This window comes from Patiria miniata, unplaced genomic scaffold (assembly GCF_015706575.1).
Source record: "Patiria miniata isolate m_02_andy unplaced genomic scaffold, ASM1570657v1 HiC_scaffold_6, whole genome shotgun sequence".
Lineage (NCBI taxonomy): Eukaryota > Metazoa > Echinodermata > Asteroidea > Valvatida > Asterinidae > Patiria > Patiria miniata.
In genome coordinates, this window is record NW_024037073.1 from 11,858,357 (window position 1) to 11,886,318 (window position 27,962).

General features: G+C 39.9%; 1 protein-coding gene across 4 annotated transcripts; it reads left to right on the forward strand.

The window, feature by feature from the left end:
* On the forward strand, positions 1-27,835 carry LOC119743054 (mitochondrial basic amino acids transporter-like). 4 transcript variants are annotated; one of them, XM_038219389.1, is made up of 5 exons: positions 1-131; positions 5,948-6,426; positions 8,969-9,012; positions 24,218-24,301; positions 26,370-27,835. In XM_038219389.1, exons 2-5 carry the CDS (start codon positions 6,198-6,200, stop codon positions 27,084-27,086), a joined length of 1,074 nt encoding a protein of 357 aa, XP_038075317.1. In that variant the 5' UTR covers positions 1-131; positions 5,948-6,197; the 3' UTR covers positions 27,087-27,835. The 4 variants fall into 4 exon arrangements, with proteins under 4 accessions (XP_038075317.1, XP_038075316.1, XP_038075315.1 ...); XM_038219388.1 differs by having other exon boundaries at positions 5,951-6,426; XM_038219387.1 differs by lacking the exon at positions 1-131 and adding an exon at positions 397-616.
* The last annotated feature ends 127 nt before the right edge of the window (positions 27,836-27,962 follow it).

Genomic DNA, 27,962 nt, shown 5'->3' on the forward strand with positions numbered 1-27,962 from the left:
AACTCGATATGCCAACCCGCGGCGGCCGAGTTTGTCTGTGGTTTAAAGGGAAGGTACATTATGTATTTCGTTGAATTCAAAATTTTGATTTGTTTCCCCCCATATCAGTCGATGTCTGTCATCACATGGAGGTAAGAAATCTTCTATATCGCACTTGTTTCGTACAAAAACTAACATTTGCTCAATCAATGCAGTGCCGAGTTGGGAGAGTCCGTTATTGTCATTGATCTCCGTTCAGTGCATGTACAGTACATGTATATGCTGTGCGCAAAGGTCGAGCTTGTGTCGTTCCATGAGTGCACCGAGTTTCCCAGTTACCGATTACGTACGATCGTATCAATGCCCAATTGAAAATAGAATCAACCGGCACAGCTGTGTACCATACTAGCAATCCTAGCGCGCAGCATGCAGTGCATATGAATGATATGTAGACTGCAGTCCTGGAACGAGAACTTGGAGAAGTTGTACTCAGAATTAGAAATGATCGACAAGATAAGATCACCTGATGGTGAGAAGTACTCTGTTTTGCGGTCAGCTTGAAAAATGAGGTGCGACTTCACTCATGCTTAAGTTCAGTGTTTAGCTTCATACTCAAGCCTGCCTACTTCAGTTCAGTGTAAGTTATTATATTATTAAACGAGGGTGTTTCACTTCCTCGGCAACTAGTAACTACCCCTATCCCCCTATGCCGGCTTGTTACATTCACAAACCACATACATGTTTAGGCATATCAAATGCGAAGCATGCTGTATTACTAATCCTTAATAATATACAGTCAACAAGAACAACCAAAAAAAAAACCTTGGGAGTAACTTTGGAATGCAGGGCCACGCGTCGCAAGAGCAAGGTTTTGGTAATCCTTACTTTTAGGACACCTCTATTTTGTATGAGTTCTGTTCAAAACTGACTTTTGCAGATGACTGTCCAGTACCAAAGTGACTTTTGCAGGCTAAAGAAGTCTTTTTTTCTTCAGACAAACTCATGTTAGTTAGAATTTTGAAAGCACTTTCTAAGAAAATGTGACTTTCCTACAATTTTTTTGCAGTTCGCCATCTTGCTTTTTTAATATATTTTCTGTTTGTCATCGTCGTCTTTAACCCCTCATAAATCAAAGCCCTGCCCTCTTTCTACAAAATTAAACCTGCTGATATTCAAGAGGTGTCATTGCCAAATGTTCCAATGTGCCAAGAAATATCAGAATGTCACTTTTAATTGTCATTTAGTCAGCTGTTTTGGTGAGTCTTTTAACCTTATATAGGAAAGGGGTCCTAAAGTTAAGGATTACCAAGGTTTTTTTATGTAGGATGGGTTGCCCAATATTATCGCGGTACTTATCACGTTTCTCGTTCGGAATAGAGATTGCCCACTAACTTTCCCGAATTGTCCTGTCCCTGTCTCTTTTGTAGTAAACTCTTCCTTTTCAAATTGATAATGATATAAAAGAAATTGACGGTGGTGTGGTTTATTCTGTATACGATGCCTGTGAAAATAGGCATGCTCGCGGAGTGTGCGAACGGAGGTGGACTCCCTATTATTGCGGTATGCCGGAAGTGGTTTTTATAATGATCTTACTGTTCGACCAAAACATCCCCAGAATAAAGTCTGATATTTTCCCTGTAGTTGATTAAAGACTATATCATGTCTGCAGGATGATTTCTTAAGACCCTGCCCTTCCCCTGAAAGGAGAACACAAATCACTGACGTATTAAGTCTACTGATTGGCGATTGGGGGCGCCATTCACTTTACATGGTGTGCCGTTTTATTTTTGTTAACGCGCTGTGCTTAGTTTGATCCCGTAAAAGTTTTTACGATTTCGTGGTACAAATATCGTCCTTCGACTTCATTTTACATTTGCAGCTGAAGAATGGGAACCAGACAATGGAACTTTCATGGACAGAGCACCATTACAGATTTATGTTAAAATACAGACGGTACCTTTTAGCAGGCACGGTGAGGGAAAATTTGCAAGTTTTGGAAAATTCGTTAAAAGTCACGCAAGACACAGCATTTTTTAATCGTCCTTTTTATACAACTCGGCAAAAATCCTTAATGACTGGTGAACTGGATAAAAATCACCATTTGAAGGAGTTTTGGCAACGCAAAAAGAGAAATTTCCCATGCCGCGATAATAGGGATGCTGCGATAATAGGGAGTCTGACTATACTTGGAGCCTTGGATCGAGGCCGGCGATGTGAGGATAGGAGTAATGCCGTTAGAGAGAACGATGTCAGGAATTGATTAAAAAGTACAATAATATGCAGACGCGCAAAAAGTGCTAAGTACAGCAAATGCACTTGTCTCCTCAAGGAAGGGAGGGCGCGCTTGTGACGGGGCACTGGAGGCGTGGAGTCGCGGAGTTGCGCGCCGGTAGAGGGCGCAATTCTCGGCGGTAGGATATCCATATGAATGATCCTAGGACTACATTTTTTTGAGAACAAAGCATCCATATCCATATTAATTTCCTCGCAAAGGAAGAGAGGGCGCGCTTGTGACAGGGCACTGGAGCCGATGAGGCGCGGAGCCTTGGAGCTGTCGAGTCCTCCATGGCTCCACGCAAAATGATCCTAGGACTACATTTTTTTGAGAATTTCCTCGCAAAGCATCAGACGGGAGGGCGCGCTTGTGACAGGGCACTTGAGCCGTGGAGGCACGGAGCCTTGGAGCCATGGAGTCGCGGGGCGGTAGAGGGCACAATTCTCGGAGGTAGGTTGGGTCGACTGCGGCTCCAAGGCTCCACGCAGCCATATGGACGTGCGGATGTAGAGTGGAGTGGCCCTGTATTTTATAGTTGTGCCCTCACGTTCAGTCCTCTCAAAGAAAAAGGGTTGGATCGATCCCGATGGTGCAAAAAAAACCCCAATGAAACCAGTCCCATTTCCGTACCGAAGCCACAGTTTGAGTTTTAACGTGCCAGCGAAGCATTGTTGGCGTGACGTCAGAGAAGTCTGAGTCTTTTGGTCTGGGGACTGACCGCAGACACCGTTTATAGTGCATATCGAGGGCGGCGTCAGACGGGCCAATCACAAGGCACCTGGAGATTTTGAGACGAAATGTTCACACTCAACTTCCATTTATCAGGCATGCAACTTTTCCTCGGATCAGCTGATTTCCACTCTTTTTACTTCCCATGTGTGCCATTGAAACTAGAAAAACACTGTACAAAGACTTGGAAAAATTTGAATTTCCTCTTTTTTTGTGATTTCCCAGTTGCATGCCTGATTTATACAAAAGTGCAATTTTTGTCGGTATCATTTGTCATAAATTGCATAATTTTGTACACGTTATCGCTATTTTGTGCCAAATAAAGAGTATGGCTGGAATGCCAAGGAATTTTTTTACGGATTAGTCGTTATTTGAGTCGATATTTGCAAATGTTGTACATATTAATCTTACACTATGTAAGATTCTTGGAACTAGAATCGTGACTCCATTGCAGCTGACTTTAGTTATTCGAGAGCCAGTTCTTTGCTCTGTGGTTCAAGTCAGTTCCCAATTGGTGCAAACTGCAAAGATGGGCCAAATCCAACATGAGTTTGAAGCTACCGTACATGTACGGTACCATAGATGTACTGTCAATTCTTTTGAATAACTTGATTTGTTCCACCTCTGTGATTACACCTTATTGTGAATTTTATTTGGGTTTCTTTTCAGGGAGTCTTTCAGGGAGTTTTGACTCACTGCAAAAATATTTGTTCAAAAATTTTGAAATGAATACCAAGCTGATTTTCAAGGCTAAGATCCCTATTTAAAAGTTGCTTTATCCTCGCTGTTTAACATCTTTTTTTTCTCCTAACAATTTTTGAATTGGAATGTTGCATTTGAAAAGAAAAGAAGTAAAATGAGCTACTTCTGCTGTGGACGTTTTTAACCCTCTAAAAATATGCCTACATGTATTTACCTAAGTTACCTTTTACTTTGGTTACTTTTGCATCCTTAGGCCTATGGCACAAGGCCTGTGTCGTTGTCAGGCTGCAAATAATTTGATATTTGTAAAGTGGATATTCCATATTAACTAAATGAGGGCAGTTTTTTGGGGGTCAGATGTCTCATTCAAAAGTGGGTAAATTTTGTATTGCTAAAAAAAGAGCAATGTAAACATAATGTGGTTTCAGAGGTGAAATTAAAGAATAATATGACACTGGACATGCTGGAGAGAAACTGCAAATAGAAAATCTGTAGTTTAAGTGTAGTGGGCAGACTGGGACCTTGAGTGCAGAATAACATGCAAAAAAAATTCAGGCCAACTTTACTGACTCTTTAGCCGACAAAAGTCTCCAGAACTTTCGTGAGGCAAAGACAAGGTTCTCAGTATTTCACCAGCCAATTTTGAAGTCTCAATTCTATTTTTAGAGGAGACTTTTCTTCAATATTTTGCACCTGAGAGTGAAGCCAAGTGATGTCAATTCGAAGCCTAAGACTAGACTGGTACTGTGCATGTCCAACTGTTTGTAAAGACTAGACCTCTCCATTGTCTGGTGGCAGACTACATGTAGGCCTATATGGAGAGATTTGTACAAAATAGAGACCGATACCATATGTTTCTTTTGACACAGTTGACTGATGACGTACTAAAGGGTTGTTGGACTGGTGTTTCATGCGCCAGTCTATTTTCTGGTGTTACATGTTCAATGCCTTAAGTTTTAAGACTCTCATGCACTGTATTGAGACTAGAGTCCCAAATTTTCGGAATAGTGCAGAGGCAGATCCAGGGGTGCAGAGGCCCCCCAACCCCACCCCAACCCCATCCCCAGCCCGGCAGTGACCTAAATTTGATCTCAAATAAGATCTCAAATATGATCTCAAATAAGGCCATTTAACTCTTAAGAGAGCCCTTCCCTAGTTGTCACTTTTCATGGTTTCTATTTTCTTGCTCTCAACCATTCCTTAACAAGTCAAACATTTCGGGGGAAGTCCACAAATTCAGACTTCAGGTACCTAAAGAAAACATCCCTTTGTGAGTTTCTTCCTGACTAACTGTTGCTGTACTCTGTACAATTTTCACAGTATACCCCCGGTACACTGAATGTAGGCCTATAGCTGTCATGGTTCATGGTTTCTGTTTTCTGTCTGCTTTGAGCTACCTGTAGCCTTTCAGCATTGTGTTCAGTTGATCACATTCCAGAATTACCACAATTGAGCAGAAGTTTGCTCATTACCTTTATTAAGATTTTGCGGTTTGAACTTTCCCGAGCCAGTAGACTGTGTCCAATTTCAATGAAATCTGAATTGTTATTTAATATTCTGAAGACTTTCCAAACTTGTTTTTTTAAAACAAAAAAAGGAATTTTGAACCACCCTACATGTAAGATTCCTTTTAGCTCGCAGTTCAATCAGTTGCATGTGAAAAGTGCATTGTGTGACTTGGCCCTTAAAGGGAGTTTGGCTTTTGCTGTAATTTTCAGAAATGAACTATTTGAGGGGTTAATATAATAGATCAAATATTGTTACACTGACAAGTTTGAAGTTTTGTTTGAAAATGCTGGAAAAACCAAGAAAAACAAAAATGTTCAAGTAGTCTGGTTCCCTGACTCCACTAAACATGAAATGAATCAATTTATAGATGCCAGAAAATTGTAAGGTAAGGAAACCAGTCTAGCTGGCCTGCACTTATTCATGAACATGTAACCAATAGCAAACAAACTTTGGATTGAAAAAAATGGTAAATTTGGAGCAGTAGTTGAAAAATAGTTACGGTGGTCGGCCGACCACCGTTGGAAATTTATACAAAATACCACTTTTCTTGAAAATGACTTCACACCAGGTGCCATAATTTTACAGGATGCTTTAGACTTTCATTTACCAACATCCTAGTAAGCTATTTCGTAAAAATTTGGTAGTTTTGTTTTCCAATGTTTGCAAATGTTGTATATATTCCCTTTAAGGTTCACTAGTCACCAGCTCATAGCACCCCCATAACACTGTACTTTTCTTTCCTTTTCTGTGTAGCAGCATTCATTCCCGGGAACTCCACACACAACTATGATTGCCGGTGAAGGATATCCACCTTCCCATTCCGACCGTCCGTCACACGAGGTGCGTCACCTCATCACCAGATCCAGCAGGCACAGTGGGCATGCCATGACGGCCCCAGTAGTGACTAGTCTACCCAGATAGTTGTTAGCCCTCCTCTTGACGTCAGCTTGCCTTGTTCTCTGGTTCTGAGGACTGAAAAGCAGATTGGCTGAATGCACAGTACATGGCTCAGCTACAGCAAACACCTGTGGAATTGGAGGAGGCCCACACGATGGACGCTTCAGCACCGAGCAAGGGAGGGGCCCAGGCTGGCTCGACCCATGCGGCTGGGGGGTCGGTAGCAGCCTCCGAAGAAGCCCCGAGAGCGCTGGATGCCAACAAGCAAAACGGGCAGAACGGTGTGTCATCAAGGTGGATAATGGCTTCGGATTTTATCGCTGGGTGTGTTGGAGGTGAGTTACAGGCTACGCTTGAGTCCCCCGTTGAGGGACGATGAATCAATTTTGTGGGATGAATCAATTTTAGCCGCGCATCCCCTTTTGTAATACGATACCTGTATGATGTGTTCTAGAATTAAATAGAGTGACGGTAAGCAGAGGCTCAGACTTCAAATTCTTAAGCAGTGAGGGATAATTTCATAAACCCAAACTTTTTCTGTTCTATTTTCAGTGAAATAATGATAAATTGAAGCTTTTTCTGCGTGCAACTGATTTGTTTCTTCATGTTTTTCACCCCCGTACATGTAGTGTATCGGTATGTGTACATGCACATTTAACCCTCCTATGGTAACATGCAATGTCAGCCTGCTTATTACTTGGGTCAATATTGGTCAAGACCCCCATTGGTTTGTACACAGTAGGCCAGGAGGTGAGGAAGAAAGTTTTGACCATGGGTGACCTCTTAAGCAAATGGGAGTCATTTTTGTGTATTGATCACTTTTGTCGGTGTTCCTGTCAGACATTAACCACCAAGCCTATATAAATAACTTCACCACAATAACCAGAATTTGTTGGCAGCGTTCCATGGCAGAAAGCTGTGGGGATTTCCCCTGTTGAAATATCATGTGATGGCATGCATGTTATCTCGATACATATGGTAACGTTTTGATTGGCCAAGCATACATGTAGGAAAGACTTGTATTATATTCAAATGTATCATATCCCATGGTCATCATGACTATTTATTAGCCTGTGTACTCATTTATTTGTCAAAATGCCATTCCATTTTGGGAAGTTAAATCAATTAATTCATCACACCGTACATTCCCAAAGAACATCAAAGTAATGTTCAATTTTTGACTCTGTAATGCATGTGAAGTCACAGAGCGACTTTGATTAAGTACAATGTAACTTACATGTATTTCAAACAACACACAGTGTACACATTTTATGTACAAATGTATGTTCAAAATGTTGCCTTTGGAAATGTTCTTTATAAAATCAGCAATTCACCTTTATTTCAAATGTTGTATGGCCAAGTAAATAAATAAACTTGTTTCTCGTCCCCGCCCCCTTCCTTTTTTCCCAGCCGCCTCCTTTAAAAGTTTCTTTTTTAAATCAATTATTTGCAACATGTAGGCCCAATTTTTTCTTTTATATTCTTCCAGCAAAATTGTAGCTACAGTACCGGTACATGTACCATGTACAGTATGCAAGTTTAGAATCTGTTTTAAGGCGTTACGGCTCATTTGGACTCAAAAGTATCAGCAAAAGAGTCAAGAAAATGGAAGATGCCATCATTAAAAATCCGCTTTCTTAAAAAAAAAGGGGGTGGGGAGAAAAGGTCTCCTCCTTTTTTTCAAACAGCACGGACGAGACACTTATTTTTGTTTTACTTGGCCTACGGTATGATGCTGCATCCAAATTCCTTGGCTTACAATGTATTTTCCATAAGTGCATGCATGTAAAGTCAAGTACATACATTTCGTGTACATGTGTACATGTACATGTACATACTTATGTACGGAAGTCAGAAGCAGGTGTACATTGTACCATGCATTGTGCACCCACCTGTTGATGTCTATCATCTTAACAACATTTTACCCACTCACATAAGTGTGTATTTGCCTGCAATCGAGGACCCCCTATTGTCCCTCTTTGTTTGTACTCTTAACTTTTTAGGAAGACCTCCCATATGATTTGTACACAAATCCAAATTGGGGATCTCTCAGGAATTGGGGACCATTGTCCTCTATTGTTCAACGTCCCCTAATGAATGCAGAAACAAACTCACCCACGCAATGTATTTATGCGCAATTTACATACAATAAGGTTTGGTCAGACATCTATATCCCTTACTACAACAAGCTGGAGTAATACAATGTACCGGTATGTACGTACCGGTACATTGTACTCTCAAACCCAATGTTTAGGCGGTTTCAGGCAAATACTTCCCCGGATAAAAATCAGATTAGCTTTCAGGAATTTCTGCTTTCTCAGCCCAACATTTGAAGAAAAAAAAAATTCAGTAAAAAATTATTGACAGACATTAAGACAGTGGTTGGGCAGCCCCCCCCCCCCCCCCCCCCACAAGCTCCAGTCCCTTCAAATGGGCCGTTTCTCTCAAACCAAATCTTCAGGCAGTTTCAGGCAATTTGAAAAAAAAATGATTAGCTTTCAGGAGTTTCTGCTCCCTCAGTCAAACTTTACGTGTAGATTTAAAAAAAAAAAAGTTTCAAGGAAAAAAAATAGGAACAAAAATGGTACCGGTAGGCCCACCATTCATGCAAGCTCCTGTCCCATTCAGCCATTCCTAATCTTCCGACAAGTACAATGGCCTTGTTTTTTTTCTCCTTTCAAACAAGTTGGAGAGTTCTTACCCATTGGCCTAATGGCAAAAGTGCAAGTTGTTGACTTAGTATTCCATTACTGCATGGCTGCCAGCGTCAATACTGGCACCTGTTATGTGATGGCAGGTTTAAACTTCACCTTTGCCTACTGGTTTTTAAACTTTCTTTTCTTTTTCTTTTCCCAACCATCTCGTGTTAAAATCCAGGGGCTGCAGGCGTGCTGGTTGGGCAACCGTTTGACACTGTGAAGGTATTGTATTTTACATGTATTTCTTTTTTTTTGGGGGGGGGGGGTTGGGAGAGGGGGCGTTCTGTGCAACATGGTTTTCGTTTTTGACCACGGCATTGCTTAGCGAGGGGTGCCAGTCATCAAGACATTTGCTTACTGGTCTCGCGATTGAAATTGCAATTTTTAGGGGACATACTTAACTTCCTTATATAATATCTTCCTTTTTCGAAATTTTTTTGAAATGTTTGCGTAGTATTTTTGCATAACAGTAATTGCTTAAACTAGGCTCTTGAGCCTTACAAAAAGTTTAAAGCCCCCCCCCCAATAAATTGTCCATGCAACCAAAATGTTGATGCCTTTTACTCAGATTAAGTAGACATCGCCATAAGGACATATTTTGACATTGTGACTTACTGAAATTTTGAGTTTACATGTATACCTACCTGTAACTTCAAGAGAAATTATTTTGTATTATTTTGAGACAGAAAAAAAATCCTGCGTTGTTTTCTGTTGACACAAAGTTTTGTTTTTTAAGTGGTCCAACCATGCCCCGTCACACAGAGACACATGGCTAGCATTTTTTTTCCCGATATCCTCTTCTCATATCAAACTTTTGATTTTTCGAATCTGATTAAAAAAATGCTATCATTTTTCTATATCACATTGGTAACGAGTGATCGAGTAATATCGATAATCAGTCCTTCTGATTTGAAAGTCACAGGTGTGTGGAAAACGCACACCTGGATTTATCTAGGCGTGTGATTTTTCTAGGCGTGTGATTTTTCTAGGCGTGTGATTCTGTGGTCCAAGCTGGGACCGAACAATCTGGCATTGTTTTTCAAAATATTCATCTTGGTTTACAATACAGCCATATTCTCTTCCCCGACGTACTTTATTTTTCACAAATTATGAAGTGTAATTATGCCGTAAATGTATGCCGAGGTGTGCGGTGCTGAGGGATTCAGGCGTGTGATTATTCGCACTTCTCGGGAAGCATTTAGGCGAGTGATGGCGTGGGGGTGTGATCGCACGCCTCAAAACAGAGGGACTGATCTACAGAGTGTACGTACTTCTCTGTCTTTGAGATTCCAGCCTTGGATCTCACTTGTTATCACCCTATCCAAGGATGATCTTGCTGGCCACCCCCACATAATTGTTATAGGCATTTACAAATGTATGCATTTATGTGCCTATGGGATCTTTTGCTTTCCATGAATTTTGTTCATTTCCAATAATAATACCGCTCCTTATCCAAAGAAACATTTCAATTTCTTTGTTGATGATATTACATTTATTGAGAAAACCGTAAAAAACCATGCACAACAATTAATAATAATAATAATAATAATAATAGTGGATATTTATAAAGCGCACATATCCACCAGGACTGGTGCTCAAGGCGCTACATCATTATTACCCCTGCTCATTGGGAACCATGAAACAATCCAAATACCATCTCAGCTCCCTGGGGAGTATACAGCTCGATGCAGCCTGTTAGGCGCAAGGAAGCTAATTCAATCACCAATAGCACTCTTTTTTCCATCCATTGGCCGATAGTTGGAAATCACCGACATTTTTTTTGATTTTGTCTATTAATGACAGCAAGCCAGACGGAATAAATGTGCTTGACGGGGTGTTTAGTACCAGTACAATCTTTTATTCCAAGTCACAACTGTTTGATAATAATTCAGTAGGATTTATGCAAATTGTTCCTACATGTGTATTTTTAAAGCCCGAGTCCATCATTTGCAGATATCCAAAAAAGGAACTGGCGTAATTATTGTTGAAAAACATACTGGTTGAAAGATAGTAAGGGGACTAAACTCCCTGTGAAATTATCCTTTCTGGCAAGCTCTCATTTTGAAGAAATCAACGAAAGAAGGCATTTCCAACGGTGCTTCTTAAGAAGCACCGTAGGAAAGTTTAAATTAGTTGTTCGTTTTGTTATTCGGCGCAGCGCGCACAAGCATTGGAACGACGCACAGGTGCGTGCGGTTGCTATAATTCGTCAGATCAGTGCGCCACATCGCGTAAAGCTGCAATTCAAAACACTTCGAAACATGATTTAGCAACTTTTGAATTTAAATTGAGATCCTAGAATGTTGTTTTTCTTGGAATATGAAGCTGAAGCTGAGCTGAAACTTCATCAAGTAAGTTGTTCAGTATCCTTCATTAGATTTTGAACACTTTTGTTGCTTCAAACGAACAAAATGCACTAATTACAAATGATGAACTATAGCTTTAAGGATGCTTGTCCTTGAAGTTAATGACCTGTGTACAGTGCATGCAGTGATACAGCGGGGTGTGGTACAGCATTCTCCAACTCATGATTGTATCATGACACTATTGCAACATTAAATTCCCTAGATGCGTTTGAGACATGCATGTATGCCTTCACATCAGTGTAGACTGCAAGTCTTCCGTTCCGGTTTCCGGAGTCATGTGCAAATGTGATTTGTTGCAAGAGTTGTTTTGGAACGTTTCCAACACTAAGTCAAACTTCTTCATATACATTTTTTGTAGGCTACATGTACCGCGCCACATAGGCACCATCTGTAGATATGTGAACGAACTACTTGGATTTTTTTTCCACTTTAGAACATGCAAATTTACATACAAAGCCAACTTGTCTGGGATGAATGTCATGTTGCCTCCAAATCCAGATGGGCAAAAGAAGTATGTGATATGCAGTACCCATTTGTGACTTTTTGTGATAAACCCCAAGTTCGCCCAACATGCCCAAGGCACAGAATGTTTGTTCTCATGAATCTTCCTAGATCCTCCAAAATCATTCTGTGTAGTTAAACTTTCATGATGGATTTTTGTAAGAGCCTAAGAAGGTTAGGGTCAAAGGGCACATGCAATGTAATTTTTTTAATGCAGTCCCCGAAAATACACATTGTGTCCCACTTTAACCCCATTTAAATTTCATTTTTTCGTTTTACGTAACCCCATTTAAATTTCATTTTCAAGGGTATTTTGGTGCTTTTTGGATTTTTATGCTGATGCAAATGTCCATATTCATGAGCAAAAGTGTGATGTCATTTCAGGCGGACATCTCAATATTACGTATTTCGGCACCAAAAGTTTTCAGAATTTTGTTGTTTGGTGATTCATTGTGTCAGTGCACGGCAGTAAGCCAACATGGCCAATGTGCAAACTTTTCTCACAAATGTTTTCAATGAGCAAATTTCGGATTCACAATTTGAACAGAAAAAGCTGAACAGTGTCTTCCTGAAATGACATCACAGCAACAGCCCCCTCAGTTGTACGGAAAAGCATTGACAATTTTAAATATTTAAAATAAAGTGCACTTTCTAATAAATTTAACCAAAAAGGGATGTCAAACAGTTTTCATACATTTAAAAGGAGTAGAAAGTTGCACACAAAATGTTTCTAAGAAAGATTTAATGTACTTCATGGCCCTTTAAAGGAATCAAACTAATTAGATACACACATCCATTGAACCATGCCAGAAGATCAGGCTTGTGATTGAGTGGCTATGTGTACATGTATTTCATCATTTGAAATGCTTTTTGGTTTAGAATCAAGTCACTTACTGTACCGTATACATCTTTTCTGTTGAATTATTTATTTTTTGTTGAAAATTTGGCGGAGTTTGAGTATGCGAATATTTATATGGCCCCTTATCTCAGTCATTTGGTGGTTTAGACAATTTTGTTGAGAAAGGAAATTTTGAGGAAGGTCCAACTTAACCTCTTGGAGTTAGCTGTTTATCAGAAGTATCAAGACTGTGCCATGTCAATTGGGTTTCTGCAGATTGTAGGATTTTGCAGAATTTGGGCAGATCTCGATAAAACCGGCCTCTGATGGAACCATTGGCATCATCACAAAAGTCATGCTTGGGTCACAAAACTGAGAAAGGGTGTGATTATTGTGGAACAAGTGGCATCTCAAGACAGAATAATTGCAGCCATGCTCATGTCGCCTACGATGCGACAACAATTCACAACAAAATTACAATGATCCAGACACGACATTGTAATTTCACACGGGTCCACTGCGATTCATTCCCGGCTTTCGGGCACGAAATTTTTCTACTTGTTTGGAGTTTCGACTGATGCCGATCGTCTTAACATTGTCACAGTTGCACTCAGGTCGCAAAAGAAACCGGCACCTGATGTTCCCGATGGTCGTACACGTACATGTACATGTACATGTAGCTAAAGCGCAGCCTCATCCTGAAAAGTCAGTCCGAGTCGCCGACTGTTCTGTTTCATCGCAAGGCCCGCCTGAGGGCGGTTTAATACAAAAAATTGGAGGAAGTGGTCTTGAATATTGAAATGAGTATCGAGTACCGTACATGTACGTGTATGTAATTTTTTGGTCATTTCTTCACAAATGATCTCTCCTTAAAAGTAATACACTTAAATTGATATGAACAAAAATACAAATGTACAATGTATCTTGCAATTTGATAGAAAGGACATGTTTAATCGACTTGCTGGTTAGAAAATGCCATCACAACTCTGCATGTACACGTACCGTACCATGTACAATGTATACTTGTACATTATCTGAACAAATTTGTGCAGTGATTGTCACTAACATGACTAAGCTGTTGTGTTCACTTTACACAGTTTGGGATATTTGGTTAAGCAGGGGCTCAGCTACATTTGCTTGACTTGCATTTTTCTAAAGAAGCTTATTGAATATTTATGCAGGCTCTTTCTGTCTCTGTTATTCATAAAATATAGCCACACAAACACAAAAATCCCACGTATAGAGTACACGCAACAAATGCACATCTTTGCCAGTTTACTTTTGTACCCGTGTGCCGTCATAGGTGCCTAGAGTTACGTCATTTATAGTACGTGTGTAAGTTCAACATTCGATTGGCAACAGCTGATGAATAGACGTCAGCGAATGTTACAGAAGATTTCCAGCAGGTTGCATTGTTTTGATGAAATACAATTTAACGATTTGGAATATACATGTATTGATATAAATTTACATTGCACTTTCAAATTCTGGAATTCTGTATTGTGGATGCAAATTTTCATCTTGCCAGTGCGTTTGTGGCATGATTTTGTTTTTGATTGGGAAGCTAAATATGGAATTAATAAGGGAATAAATACAATGGGTCGTATGAATACAAACTAGCATTTGCTCTTACTACCAATTTTTAAGCATTTACTCGCATCTGTATGAATAAAATGCAGCAAACACTATTACTAAAAAGCATATTTGCTAAAATCTGAAACTATAGGGCCTAGGCCTACTTTTTACTTTTTAGCTTTTGCTAGACTGAAAGCGTTTACTTCGTTTTATATGAATAAAAAGGAGTAAATGCTTCAGATTTCAGGTATTTACTGGTCATTGTTCAAGGCTTGGTTGAGGCTGGTTTGAAAATCAAATTGGGACCCTCAATCAATTTATTTTGCCAAAAATAAGATTTTTGCAAAAAAAGTGATTTAAATTAGTGATTTAAAAAAAAATCATTTGATTTTAAATCGCGATTTAAATCAGTGAAATCGGCCAATTACCCTGCAAAAATGTTTACACCTCACTGAAAAAGAAGGGAAAATACAACATTTGCAAACATCGAAAAATAAAACTACCAAGTTTTTAAGAAATACACAACAGGATGTTTGTAAATGACAGTCTAAAGCATCCTGTAAAATTATGGCACCTGGTGTGAAGTCACTTTCAAGAAAATGGTAATTTTGTATACATTTCCAACTGTGGTCGGCCGACCACCGTTGGAAAAACCTAACTATTTTTCAACTACTGCTCCAAATATACCATTTTTTTTCAGTCCAAATTTTGTTCGCTATTGGTTGCACGTTCTGAATGGGTGCAGGCCAGCTAGACTGGTTCCGTCATCGTACAATTTTCCGGCATCTATAAATTAATCCATTTAATCTTCAGTGGAGTCAGGGAACCAGACTACTCGAACATTTTTGTTTTTCTTAGTTTTCCAGCATTTTCCAACACAAAAACTTCAAACATGTCAGTGTAACAATAATTTGATATATTATACTAACCCCTGAAATAGTTCATTTCTGAAAATTAAAGCAAATGCCAATGATGTACATTCCCTTTAATAAAATTTCAATTTTTCATACACCCTAGGGGGTTAGGGTTAATAAAGACCTGCGATATTTGAGTGAAATAAATCAAAAACTTGACATTGAAATTAAGTGTAAATTGTGAGCTCAGATGAAATATCAGAAGTTATGAAAAAGGAAAATGCCAAGACACGCAATTCGTGACAAGACATGTTTTGCTGACATTAAGGAACCCATCTAAGCCAGAAAGTTCCTTACAGTGTGTGCATGCATGGTAAGGCTTAACCATCGTCAATTCTTCTCCTGTAGATGTACATGTATAGTTGAATACAATTAGTTTCAGGGTCGTCTGTAGAATTCCCCAGGAGTTATGAACACAGTGATGAATTATACAGTCCCCATTTATGCCACTTGATACCCTGACAGGATTCTATGACATATGATGAGGCTTATCAGGAAACAGTTTCTATACCTCAATTTCACGTGATAATAACCGCAAGGTCGCACAAATTGGTTTGCTTGATAATTCATAGGAACTCGTGGTCAGGAAATATGCACAATTTTTTTTTTTTCGTGCCTTCACTGTAACGCCTTGTTTGCTGTATAAAAAAAAATGCAGCAACTCTTGATATGCTTAAGATTACTATCGCAGTACAGTGTAATTCTACTTTGTATGGAACGGAATCTGTGTATTCCATGGGCTGTAATTTTGAGTTCCTCACAAAATTGATATTTGGTTCAATATTATAAACGTGATAAATTCATTGAATTACTAATTTTGGGATATCTTCTGTAGTCAGGGTTCCCGGCTAACAAATATATTTGTTTGCATCTCGGTAAAGTCATTGACCGTAGTCACATGCATCAAACATATCACGTGAGGGAATAAATATGTCACCTGATTTGGGAAAAGTTTTTATACTGTAGCTAAATATTCCAAGCGGTCAGTGGGGTTTCGCTATAGCGTGCTGCGATAAATCTGTGGTCTGAATGCTGCAGGTTCCAGGTTTGAATCCTGGAAGGAATTTTACATTTTCATTTTTTTTTTTTTTTGCCCCAAAATTGGATTGTTTCCTCCCTAAATTATGTTAAATCAATTCTTGATGATTGATAAAATAAAATTCACCCTTTTCTTCTCGTTCATGTCTCTTGAGGATTATTTTCAAAAGGGAAGTTAAAAAATCAGAGAACCATTCCGTTACCAACTGATACATACATGTATGCCGATTATGGTCATTGACTATACACTTGGTTGCAGGAAAAATAAATTGCTTCCAGCCACACTGGAAATTAGGGAGAAACTTGCAAAAGAGTTTCCAGTTTTTCCAGTCAGGAAGAACTCTGGGAATGTAGGGAAAAACACCCCAAATCAGGGAAAGACCTACAAGGGGAAAGCTGGATCTGCAATTGGCAATCTGCGAAGTTTCATGCCGTATCCAAAAAAAAAATATGAAAATTTGAACAAAAAAACACTGTAAACAAGACTACTGGTGGGCCTGCCTAGTCAAGCTGGACCGAAGGCCCTGGTTTTAGGACATTATTTATAGACCTTATATGTGTTAAGGCGGAGTTAGAGGGCAGTGGTTTGTATTGCATGGATAAGCATGAGTAAACCTTTTGTGCATTCATTGTTACCGGTTACTACCGAGTACCGGTAGATATAAATAATTAAAGAACAGTCTCTGAGGCACCCACAATACATAAGGTCTATTCTCTGTCATGTCAGTGACAGTCGGTTAGTCAGTCGGTCAGTCTGTGGCTCAGTCATCGGTCAGTGGCTCCATAATGGTGCAGTCTAAACCCCAGATCCAAGCTTGTGGAAAGTTGTACTTGTACTTCAAATCAAGCAGTGTTCTTCATATTTCATTGGTCTTCTTTGTATCCTGAAAGGAGAATTGTCAATTCTTGATGTGGTCATTATAATGGCAAACCATTAACTGGCTTAATTTAATGGGTACAACGAACAGCTGTGTTTATATGTACCATGTGTTTCCCCCTCATAAACTGTCTGAAATGCAAATTGATTTCAAGAGGAAAGATAAATGTAGTTCATATACATGTAAATTGTACTGTGATAATGTAGATTCATTTGCAAAATAATCAAATTGCTGTGGGTTCATTGCTTCAGTTTCCTGGCTTCAAATTTACAAACTTTTTTGTACAGCTTTGACAGGTTAACCTCTTTTAACCCTAAAAGGGCGGGGGGAGGGGGGAGGGGGCGCCCCCTTAACTTTTTCCGCGATTGCCTTGAAATTTTTTTTCGCAACCCGCGCTGTTATGACTTTTTAGCCTGGAGCCTTGCGCATCTTTTGATACCAAAAACATAAAAATCGGACCACGTGTTGCCGCGCAGCGAAAAATTTTTCGGTGCTTCACGCGGTGAATAAACTGAATTTCTCATATACGTCGTATACACAGAGCAGAATTACCATTTACATAGGAATAATTAATTAGCCATAATTCCAAAACCCTTTGACCTATAGTCTTGAAATATCTTGGGTATGTTCATGATGAGTTGCTCTATGCATGTACTGTGTTTCAAAATTTTTCGTCACTCGATGGCCGAGATCTAAGGGGATTTCCCCCCCCCCCCCCCCGGCTGAGAGATGGTCAAAATAATCTGGCCCTTTTTAGGGTTAAAAAGGAGCATACATGTTCATGTACATACACATACATACATGCAAGTATCCTGTATGCGCACCATTTGTAATGGTTCCTATTATTGTGAAAATCAGTAGACAGCACTCAAATGAGCTTAGTTAGTCTTGGTTCCAAGACGTCCTTAGCGGTGCAATGTTTCAGCGCACACAGGTTATTGTTCTGTACAGCGATTCACCAATGATTGCACACACGTCAACAGGGTTCTTTGCGTGCAATTCATCGACCGAGTCAGAACGGGAACAGAACGCCCTCTATCGGGACGATGCGACATGCATGTTGCTGCGTTCGGTACAAAGGGCATATCGTCTATTTTAAATATCCCCGGTAAGAGTGTCTTGGAACCAAGAATAGAGCTTAGTGTGTACAAACATTTGTACATGTACCGTACCTGCACTTTTTGGTTCACCTACGTAATGTATAGATGGACAAGAGCATGCACAAATAATGTTCACCTGAATGTGCACAGAACTTGCAGCGTCTTCAATTTGGCGTCTGGCACACAGCAATTAATTGTCCATCATATCTATCTATTTTCGTTACCATGGAGAGGATTCTCATTCAGGCAGTTTATAGTCCTGTTAACCTTTACCTGTCTTCACTTAAAGCCCAGTTATCAAGTCAACTTGAGTTTGACTTTGGGCAATTCCACGGTTACGTTACATTTTTGATGTACTTTTGAGTTTCCTTGGGCTGTAATTACTTTACTGAAAAGGTTTAATAACTGTTATCCCCATGGTTGATAGAGTAGACCTACATGTAGACCTACCTAAGCACCAAAGATGACATCCAGAAAAATGTGTTATGTATGATAAACAAGACGCACAAAATTGGTTACTCGCGCTACCAAAATGTAACGTGAGTAACCGTGGAATTGCCCCTTTGATGTTTCAAGTCTTGGGGTTTTAAGTACTTTGTAGTCCAGCAGATGATAAATGGTATAGGCCTACACATCCAGACATTGTAAGGTTTCTTCATTCACTTGAAATCTTTACACCCATATCATACTGGTGTTCTAGCTGGAGTTACCCAGCCCTAAATTTTATCATTGGGTTGTCATTTAGGGCTGGAGGAAGTTTTTCACTCGAACCAGCAGCGTTGGTAGGTCCCAAAAAAAATTGCAAAAATGTTCAATTTTGTCCCTGTTACACACTAATTGCAACTGCAACTCACCCAAACCTTGCATCGTTTTTTACTTCGAGGACCTGTGTAATGGTTATTCCAGGCAAGGTTTGGGTGAGTTGCAGTTGCAATTAGTGTGTAACAGGAACAAAATTGAACATTTTTGAAATTTTTTCGCAATGTTTTTTGGGACCTGCCAACGCTGCTGGTTCAAGTGAAAAACTTCCTCCAGCCCTAAATGACAACCCAATGACACAATTTAGGGATGGGTAACTCCAGCTACTGGTGTTCCAGAAGTTTTGCAATTACATGTAAATACATGAAACCTTTGAATTAAATACATGAAAAGTTTAACATTTGAAGTAATTAGTGAACATCTGTGACAACAGATCAACTAAGTGCAGTTATTGGGAACAACTCTTAGGCCAAAAAAAAAAATAATCGGTCTCTGGTCAGACCAAAGTTCCGGAATTGACGCGGCGACGCGGCTTTTCTTTTTTTTTTCCCTTTAAGCTTGGATTGTACAGACAAGGTGGGGTACTATTTTGCTTTTTTGGTGTCCTCATGTACATTGGTGTCCTCCATAATTTGCCTTGGTGCTTTCGATCATTTGCCTTGGTGCAATTTCCCATTCCTTGGGGCTCTTTGGTAAAAAAAATTTAGGAGGTGCGGCAATAGAGAGCGCTGTTGGAGCGGAACATTTTGGGGAAAAAAAAAGATTGAGGCGCATGACCAGAGACCGACTTATTCTTTTTTTTGGCCTTAGTCAGTCAATAGAAAATTAATACATAAAGTTTGCCTGTCTGGAACTTGGAAGCAAAATCTATTGAAGTTGACCCGAGTTGCTCGTAATACAAATTGGTCTGGGGTGTAACCCCATTCTGTCTAGGTTTCTAGGTGATCATGAGTACAAGCTTTTGATTTGTTTCGGGACAGTGCTGCTTGTCAAACAGCAATGGCAAAAGGTGACAGACTTGAGGAGCACACAGCACTTTAGCAGAGGGGGAAAAAAGGGTCAGGGGGAATTTGGGAAAGTCACTAAAGAGCTTGGAATCCCTTAGGCATTCCTGCCTGTCAGAAATTGGTGCTTCTACTGACATTTGTCAAAGCTGGAAAAACAAATCTTCACCACTTACCATCCACTTTTGTGTTAAACAACTGACATGGTTGAAGTTCTGCTGACAGGTTTTGCACTTAAATTTAAACAGGGGTGTGAGATCTCAGTTTTAATGCTGATTTCAGCTTTTTTTGTGTTGGATTTCAGCTTTTTTTCAGCCTTTTCCCTCACTTGCTGTGTACAAAAGTATAGGTGATTTCCAAAGTTTAGTTTTTTTTACACCTTTTTCAGCTGTTTTCAATTATTTTTTATCAGTGGTCCCTACACCTCTGTTTAAAGCAGGCTCAGTTGACGTGGCTAAGTTCTCTGTGGCCTACATGTAGATGTGTATGTATGTATGGCACTGATCTTCAGAACTTTGGATGCAAGAGGTTTCTTCAAGAGTTTGTGGTTTTGACTTCTGCTGAGTTGGCCAAGCATCCTTTGTTTTCACTTCAGCTTTGCGTTTAACTTCAAATCATTTATACTGGAGACTATAAAAGAAATATGTTATTGAGTGTCTGTGATTAGGCCAAAAAAAAAAATAAGTCGGTCTCTGGTCAGCGCGCGCGTCAATTTTAATCATGCGCATCAATCTTCTTCTTTTTTCCAAAATGTTCCACGGTAGCTCCAACAGCGCCCTCTATTGCCGCACCTCCTCAATTTGTTTTACCAAAGAGCACCAAGGAATGGGAAATTGCACCACGGCAAATGATCGAGAGCACCGAAGCAAATTATGAAGGACACCAATGTACATGAGGACACCAAAAAAGCAAAATAGTACCCCACCTTGTCTGTACAATCCAAGCTTGAAGAAAAAAAAACAAACAAACAAACAAACAAACAAACGCCGCGTCGCCGTGTCAATTCCGGAACTTTGGTCTGACCAGAGACCGAATATTTTTTTTTTTTGGCCTTAACTGTGGGACAGAATTAAAAATAAATGGAATTGCTCATGTACGGCACAACATGATTCAACTTGGAAGCAAACATATGTTTCATGAAGTAATGGGATGCAGAATGCATAATATCAATTAATATTAAGCCTGTCGACAGCTGTCGTACTGTAGTTTTGTCTTGCAAATTCTGCAGAAAAAGGCATTTACACAAAGTTTGATTGTAACACGTTTCAAATTCTGCAGAAAAGATGTTTACCCAAACTTCGAGTGTAACACTAACAGGTTTCTCATGATGAAATGAAGCATTTTTTTCCACCCATCAGATGATTATTAAAAGGAGAATTCTAGTTTTTGACAAATGGAAAATTGATCTCGCACTAGGGACTGTACAAGCCATAAATGTGCGGTACATTTGGCCTGTGTACATTTACGTATGTTAGCCGTTGGAATGAAATAGTGGTTTCACTGTACTAAGACTAGTAGAGTGGAGACCGAGGAGCTGCATGTACATGTAAGTTCAGACTGCCACAGTCAAGTCAGGAAGCATCTCTTGAACGCTACATTGTAAACATAATTATTAACATAGCATTACCCATGGATGTAACATGTCTTTACAAAAATTGAATGTTATGGTCGTGTGATGCCATCTTTCACAAAACGGTGCTCTTTTGCATTGCCTGTATACATGTGTACCGGTACATTGAAATATGAAAGGTTTAAAAGTGTTGACATTTACTGTTTAATGTACGGTAACTCTTTTACAGGGGTGTGAAATCTCAGCTTTAAAGCTGATTTCAGCATTTTTTGTTTTGGATTTCAGCTTTATAGGAGATTTCCAAAGTTCAGCTTTTTTACACCTTTTTTCAGCTGTTTTCAGCTGTTTTCAGCTATTTTTGTCAGTGGTCACTCACACCCCTGTTTTAACAGCCCTAGAAATGCAACAGACTACAATAGATACATGTATGCCGGTTTATTGGGAATTTTGTTAATCGCCACAAAATTCAACAGAATTCACCCACTTAAAGGGAATATACATCATTTGCTTTTGCTGTAATTTTAAGAAATGGATGGAATTGGGGGGTTGGAAATATAAAGCAAATATAGTTACACTGACTTTTTGGAGGTTTTGGGTTCGAAAATGCTATAAAAACCAAGAAAAACGATCATTTTCCTGTAGTCTGGTTCCCTGACTCCATATAAGAAGAATTAGAGCAGTTTACATACATTCGGGAATTGTAAGGTCAGGGAACCAGTCTAGCTGGCTCGTACCCGTTCATAGGTTTGTAATCGATTGCAAACAAGTGCAATGGTCAATTGGGGCCAGTATTTGAAAAAAAAGCCAGTTGTTTCCAACGCTGATCGGCCGATCAGCGTTGGAAATTGATACAAAAATACCACTTTTCTTGAAAATGACAGTATACCAGGTGCCATAATTTTACAGGATGCTTTAGACTGTCATTTACCAACATCCTATTACGGTATTTCGCAAAAACTTGGTAGTTTTATTTTTCGATGTTTGCAAATGCTGTATATTCCCTTTAAGTACAACTGTGTTACACACGCACCAGGTATGTCAATTCAGGGTAGCTGTGGCGGATCCAGGGGGTGCAGAGGGGGCAAATCCCCCCCCCCCCCAATGAAATTACATGCAGTATCCAATCACACGATAACAATGAGTAGAGTAGACACCAGTTTCGCATAACTGCTCAAGTATACATTTGTAACTTCATGGTACAAATGTAGTTGAGGCCAAATTACTTTTCCATATTCTGCGCATTAGTGCGTAAATGAGGAATGTGAAAGTATACGGGTATATGTATGTTGTAGTGTGCAACGTGAAAATGGGAGATGTGACCATGACCCTTGACTTGGTACACGTACATGAAAAGCCCATTGCTAAAGGCACTTCTTTCAATGCCATTTTATTCCCTTGACAGAACTTACATGGGCATTCTGCATACACATTTGGGTGTGTTTAATTTGTGATTTGTGCGTACCTTTTTTTACCACATGCCCACAAAAAAAAGACCTATAAAAGCTTGATACAATGTAAGCATGGGTAATGCAAAAAAAAAAAGTCTCCGGTTTCTGGTATGGAGCTTGCCCAAAAAGTGGTGCGGCGACGCGGCTTTTTTTTTTTTTTTACCTGATTTTTTTGCTTCAAATGTCGGCTGATGACTGCAAATGGTGCCCGACTAAACTTAGTGCAAATATATGGGAGTCCAGAGAGGCCACGTAAAGCTTATTCTCGACCATAACCCAATCTAAAAACACGTTAAAATTGTGCAGCAGCAGGATTCCAGTCAAACCAGCGAGTTTGGCGGTTTTGAGACATCATCTTTCATTGAAAAAAATTTTTTTCATTTTGCCGACGCGCATGGCTACGGCGACGCGCGCGCATACCAGAAACCGGAGACTTTTTTTTTTGGGCCTGAAAGGTTGTGTTGTGATTTTCATTTATGCTGCTAATTGGGTTATTACAGTAAAACAAATCAAAAATCGACCCAGAAAGTTATATAAAAGACCTTAACCATACATGGGTGTGTTTGTTTTGTGATTTTGTTTCATTTGAGATTTTTACAACATGTACAATGTACCTTTGGTGCAAATTGGGTTTTATCAATGTTTTATCAAAGACTTTAACCAGGAAAGTACTGGTAACATTGCACATCCATTAAGCCTGGCTTCTATACAACAATTGCTTTTGCTGTAATTCTAAGAAATGGATTTGGGGGTTAGCATTTTATAGCAAATACCGGTATTGTTACAATGAGCTGTTTAAAGTTTTGTGTTCACAGATGCTGGGGGGGGGGGGGGGGGGAAGCTGTTCTTGTAGTCTGGTTCCCTGACCCGACTTCAGATGAAACGGGGCAATTTATAGACGTCTTGCAATGGTCAGGTCATGGAACCAGACCAGCTGGCTTGCACCTGTTCACAGATGTGTAACTAATTGCAAACAAAATGCGGACTAACTAAATTTGGTAAATTGGGGCAGTACTGAAAAAGTCAGGTTTTTTTTCCAACGATGGTCGACCGGCCGATCATTGTTGGAAAGTAATACAAAAATTCCACTTCTCTTGAAAATGACAGCACACCAGGTGCCATGATTTCACAGGATGCTTGAGACTATTGATTCACTTACAGTCCAGTAAGGTATTGCATAATAAGTTGGTAGTTTTGTTTTTTGAAGTGACGGAAACATGTTGGTCGCATGACGCACACAAAAAAACTATAATCCAACTGACAAGCCAGGCTATTTTGTGCTTCATAAACACTGGAGGTTTAATGGTCAGGCATATTCTGCTAACGAGCTTCTTGAAAATGTGCGCAAATCTTTGTGTGAATAACATACAATGAAATGCGACCTTCCCAGCATATTTCTGTCAATAATATTCGCTTTGTTTGTTTTTTGATTACAGGTAAGACTTCAGGCTCAGACGTTAGCCAACACGCGTTACCGCGGCGTCATGCACTGCTTCTACACAATTGCCAGACAAGAAAGTGTAAGTATCATCCTCATAGAAGGGAAGTGCACTCGTCATTTATTATTGATGGTGACCATAGTCACACCATGGCCGTTCAAAATGGTTGGAGAATCTCCGTATACTAAATTTTTCTGTGGCGTGCGTGCTACTTGTGCTTGTACATGTGGCACAATGCACATTGTTCACCAATATTCAGTTGGACCAATCGCACACATTCGATTAAACATTTGATTCACTATAGGCCGAACTCGGACATCCCGGAATTGTTTACATTGGCTTATGATCCCAAGTTACGTCATTACTTAAAACTGAATGGTTCTTTAATCTGGTGTGCTGAATGGTAACACGCAGCAACCGATGAAAATGCACAGGTGCTAATGAAAAGAGGTCTTCATCAGCTCGGATGACCATGACGTAATGACTCCCACGCCTATAGGGAGGTTTCTTTTGCCAGGCAGCATGGTAGGAATGCCGTGTGACCTGGTGAGACAAATGAGGATGACGCATGTACAAGACCTGCAAATTAATTCAAAGCCACAGCCATTTTTGCTGTTTACATCTTGTGCCTCATTAGCAGTTCGTAAAAAAGAAACCATGCCAGTGAAAAAAAGCTAAACTGGAATTTCTTTCGTAAAGGCAGGCTCCTTCCTCCAAGGATTTCAGTTTGAAGCGAAAGCTTAGGATAATGTCACAAAGAAACTTTCAGTTTTTGACGTCAAGGACTTTGCTTTGGTTTTGCATGAAGTACATGTATGAAGTTGTCTTCACACATTACACAAATGGATTAAACAAAAAAATTAGATTTACAAAACATTTGAGGCCAAAGTCACCAGGGTTTAATTGTGTTCAATTTCTGTGAATGTGCAGTGTAACTACCGGTACTTGCTCTTTTGGTCACAAATTTGCATTGACATAATTTGTTTTTGACCCCAGAATATACCAGCCCTTTTTCATTGATGTTCACTCATCAGACAAGTCAAGTAGCAAATAAGTAATCCTTAGATAAGATTGTGGGGGGGGGGGGTGTTATTTATCCCCTAATGGTTGTCAAGCATAACAGCAATTTGTTGTTAAAGTGCAGTTCTGTAAAATACACCATACGATGCGTCTGACCGCATGACATACACGTACATGTGCAAGGTCGTTAAGGTGGTGTGCCTCAGTTTGGTCTGTGATCTATCACATTCACTAAATAAAACTCAAGGGTTCACATCCACTTTCACGTTCAGCAGCTCATAAAAGTGTCAGACATGTACATGTACATGTATGTATGTCAAAATTTACGGAATTGCCCAGTCCTGGGTGGAGTATTCATTCCATTTTGCATATAAAATTTGTATGTGACATGTGATGTACATGTATGAAATAGGCTGAAATACATGTCCTTGTGTGGGAGTGTGTGGCCTAGTGGTTAGGGTTTGTGACTCATGATCAGAGGGTCCGGGGTTCGAATCCAGCCGCTGGTCATATATTGTGTCCTTGGGCAAGGCACTTCACCCCCACTTGCCCCTCTCTACCCAGGAGTATAAATGGGTGCCGGCATTAGCTGGGGAGTAACCTGCGATGGACTAGCATCCCATCCAGGGGGAGTACGGTAGAAATATTCTCAGTCGTTTCATGCTACTGAAACCGGTGATAAACGCCGGCCTGATGAGCCACATTGGCTCGGGACAGACTTTATTTTTTTTACATGTCCTTGTACCGCACGTGGCTTCCGATGAAATTTAATCCCTTGGGATTTGAAAGTACCAGTAACCCCACTAATGGGCAACTCCAGGCTTTTTGCATTACATGTAATCTTTTTGGCATCGTTTTATTGACATTGCGCTGTGGTTTTTTATACTAAATATTTAGTCTTACAGTTTCACTTTTTGTGAAAGCAAAGCCAGCGAGACAAAGCACCAATGAATTCACGAAACGATTTACGCCTCCTTTGGCCAATTTTTTGAAAGTATTGCTCTACACAGGCATGACGGGATATTCCAATTTTACAATTTGAAGGAAATGGAATCAAAGTTATTCCATCAGCCTTCACCTAATCTGTGCCCTTGATTACACTGATATGGGTGAATTTCTGTTTCTACAGGTCTTTGGCTTATACAAGGGCATGGCGTCGCCATTGGCCGGGCTAGCTTTCATCAACACCATTGTCTTTGGAATACAGGGTAACATGATGCGCCAGATTGAAAACCAAACTCCGTTCAGCCACTTCTGCTGCGGGGCGGTGGCCGGCTCCGTCCAGTCGGTCATAGCGGGACCCATGGAACTAGCCAAGATACGCATGCAAATGGAAGGCATCGGCGAGGACCGACAGCACCAGACTAAGACCCACTACAAAGGTTCCCTAGATGCACTTCGGACAATCTACCACGACGAGGGAATCCGTGGTTGTTACCGAGGATTCACTCTGACTCTACTACGAGACGCCCCCGGTTTTGCCATCTACTTCATGTCGTACGATGTACTGTGTAGGAATATTGGTAATCTAAGCAAGGACAACGAGATCGGCATTGGTGGGCTGCTAATGGCTGGGGGACTCAGTGGAATGATATCATGGTGCGTGTCCTTTGCTGCCGACGTGATGAAGACGCGGATACAAGCGGACGGCGTAGAGGGCGCCAAATCCTGCCAGTACACGGGAACGATAGACATGATCAAGAAGAGTTACCACAGCGAAGGAATCATGGTGTTCACTAAAGGACTTGGGGCTTCACTGTTGCGGGCATTTCCAGTCAACGCAGCCACATTCACCGTTGTGACCCTCATGCTTTCCTTCATACAGGGAGATGATCAGACCGTTTAACCGGACGCACACCGAGCATCTGTTACAGTCAAACAGAGTGATCACAGCAGGTGTTTAAAAGAAGAATGAAAGTTGGTGTAGAGTTTGTCATGCAGAAATCTTAGTGCAGTAAAAATTGTTAGAAATCTTTTATAGTTTGGCACAGAACATATCGTATACCACGTACGTACATGTACATACACTGTAAATTGCATACTGTCATGACCACTGTACTGGTAGATACATTGTACGGATATATTTTAATGCTGTTCCAGTCTGTCTGCATCGCTCAAAACTCAATTCAGATTCCAAATTCAAATTCATTCAGGTTTTTGCATAGATCTTTGTTTATCTTAATTCTAGCGTTCATGGGCAAACAGATAAAATCTCTCACTCAGTCTGGTACTTCACTGCATCACTCAATGTCATCCGAAACTATGCACTTCTTCAACCTTGCAAACAATAATTGTGTTTCTTGCTGCCCTTTAAAAAAACACCTTACTTTTTGGTTTTGTTTTGTTTTTTTTCTTCAGAAAAGGACCTTTAGAACAGTAGATGTAGCTGGCAACCTTTCTTAGTTAGTAAATTAGAATGGATAGGTTCTATACGAATGCAACTCCATACATACACCGTATTTTATTTAGAGTTACCTACGGTACATGAAGTGTTGATTTATTTGATATCTTGGGGTTTTTTTTATCTTTAATGTAATTTTTAAGTTTAAAACTGAAATTCAAAACCTTTCAAATTTTGTTCTCTTCATGTTAAGCATCTTTTTTTTTCTTTTTTTTCTTTTTAAATACGATTAATGCCTGAAGAATAGAGAAGTTTATGAAATTCAGCATGTAAATGTTTGTGGTTTCTTATGAGAAAGGGTGTATATGTTGTTGATGTAAC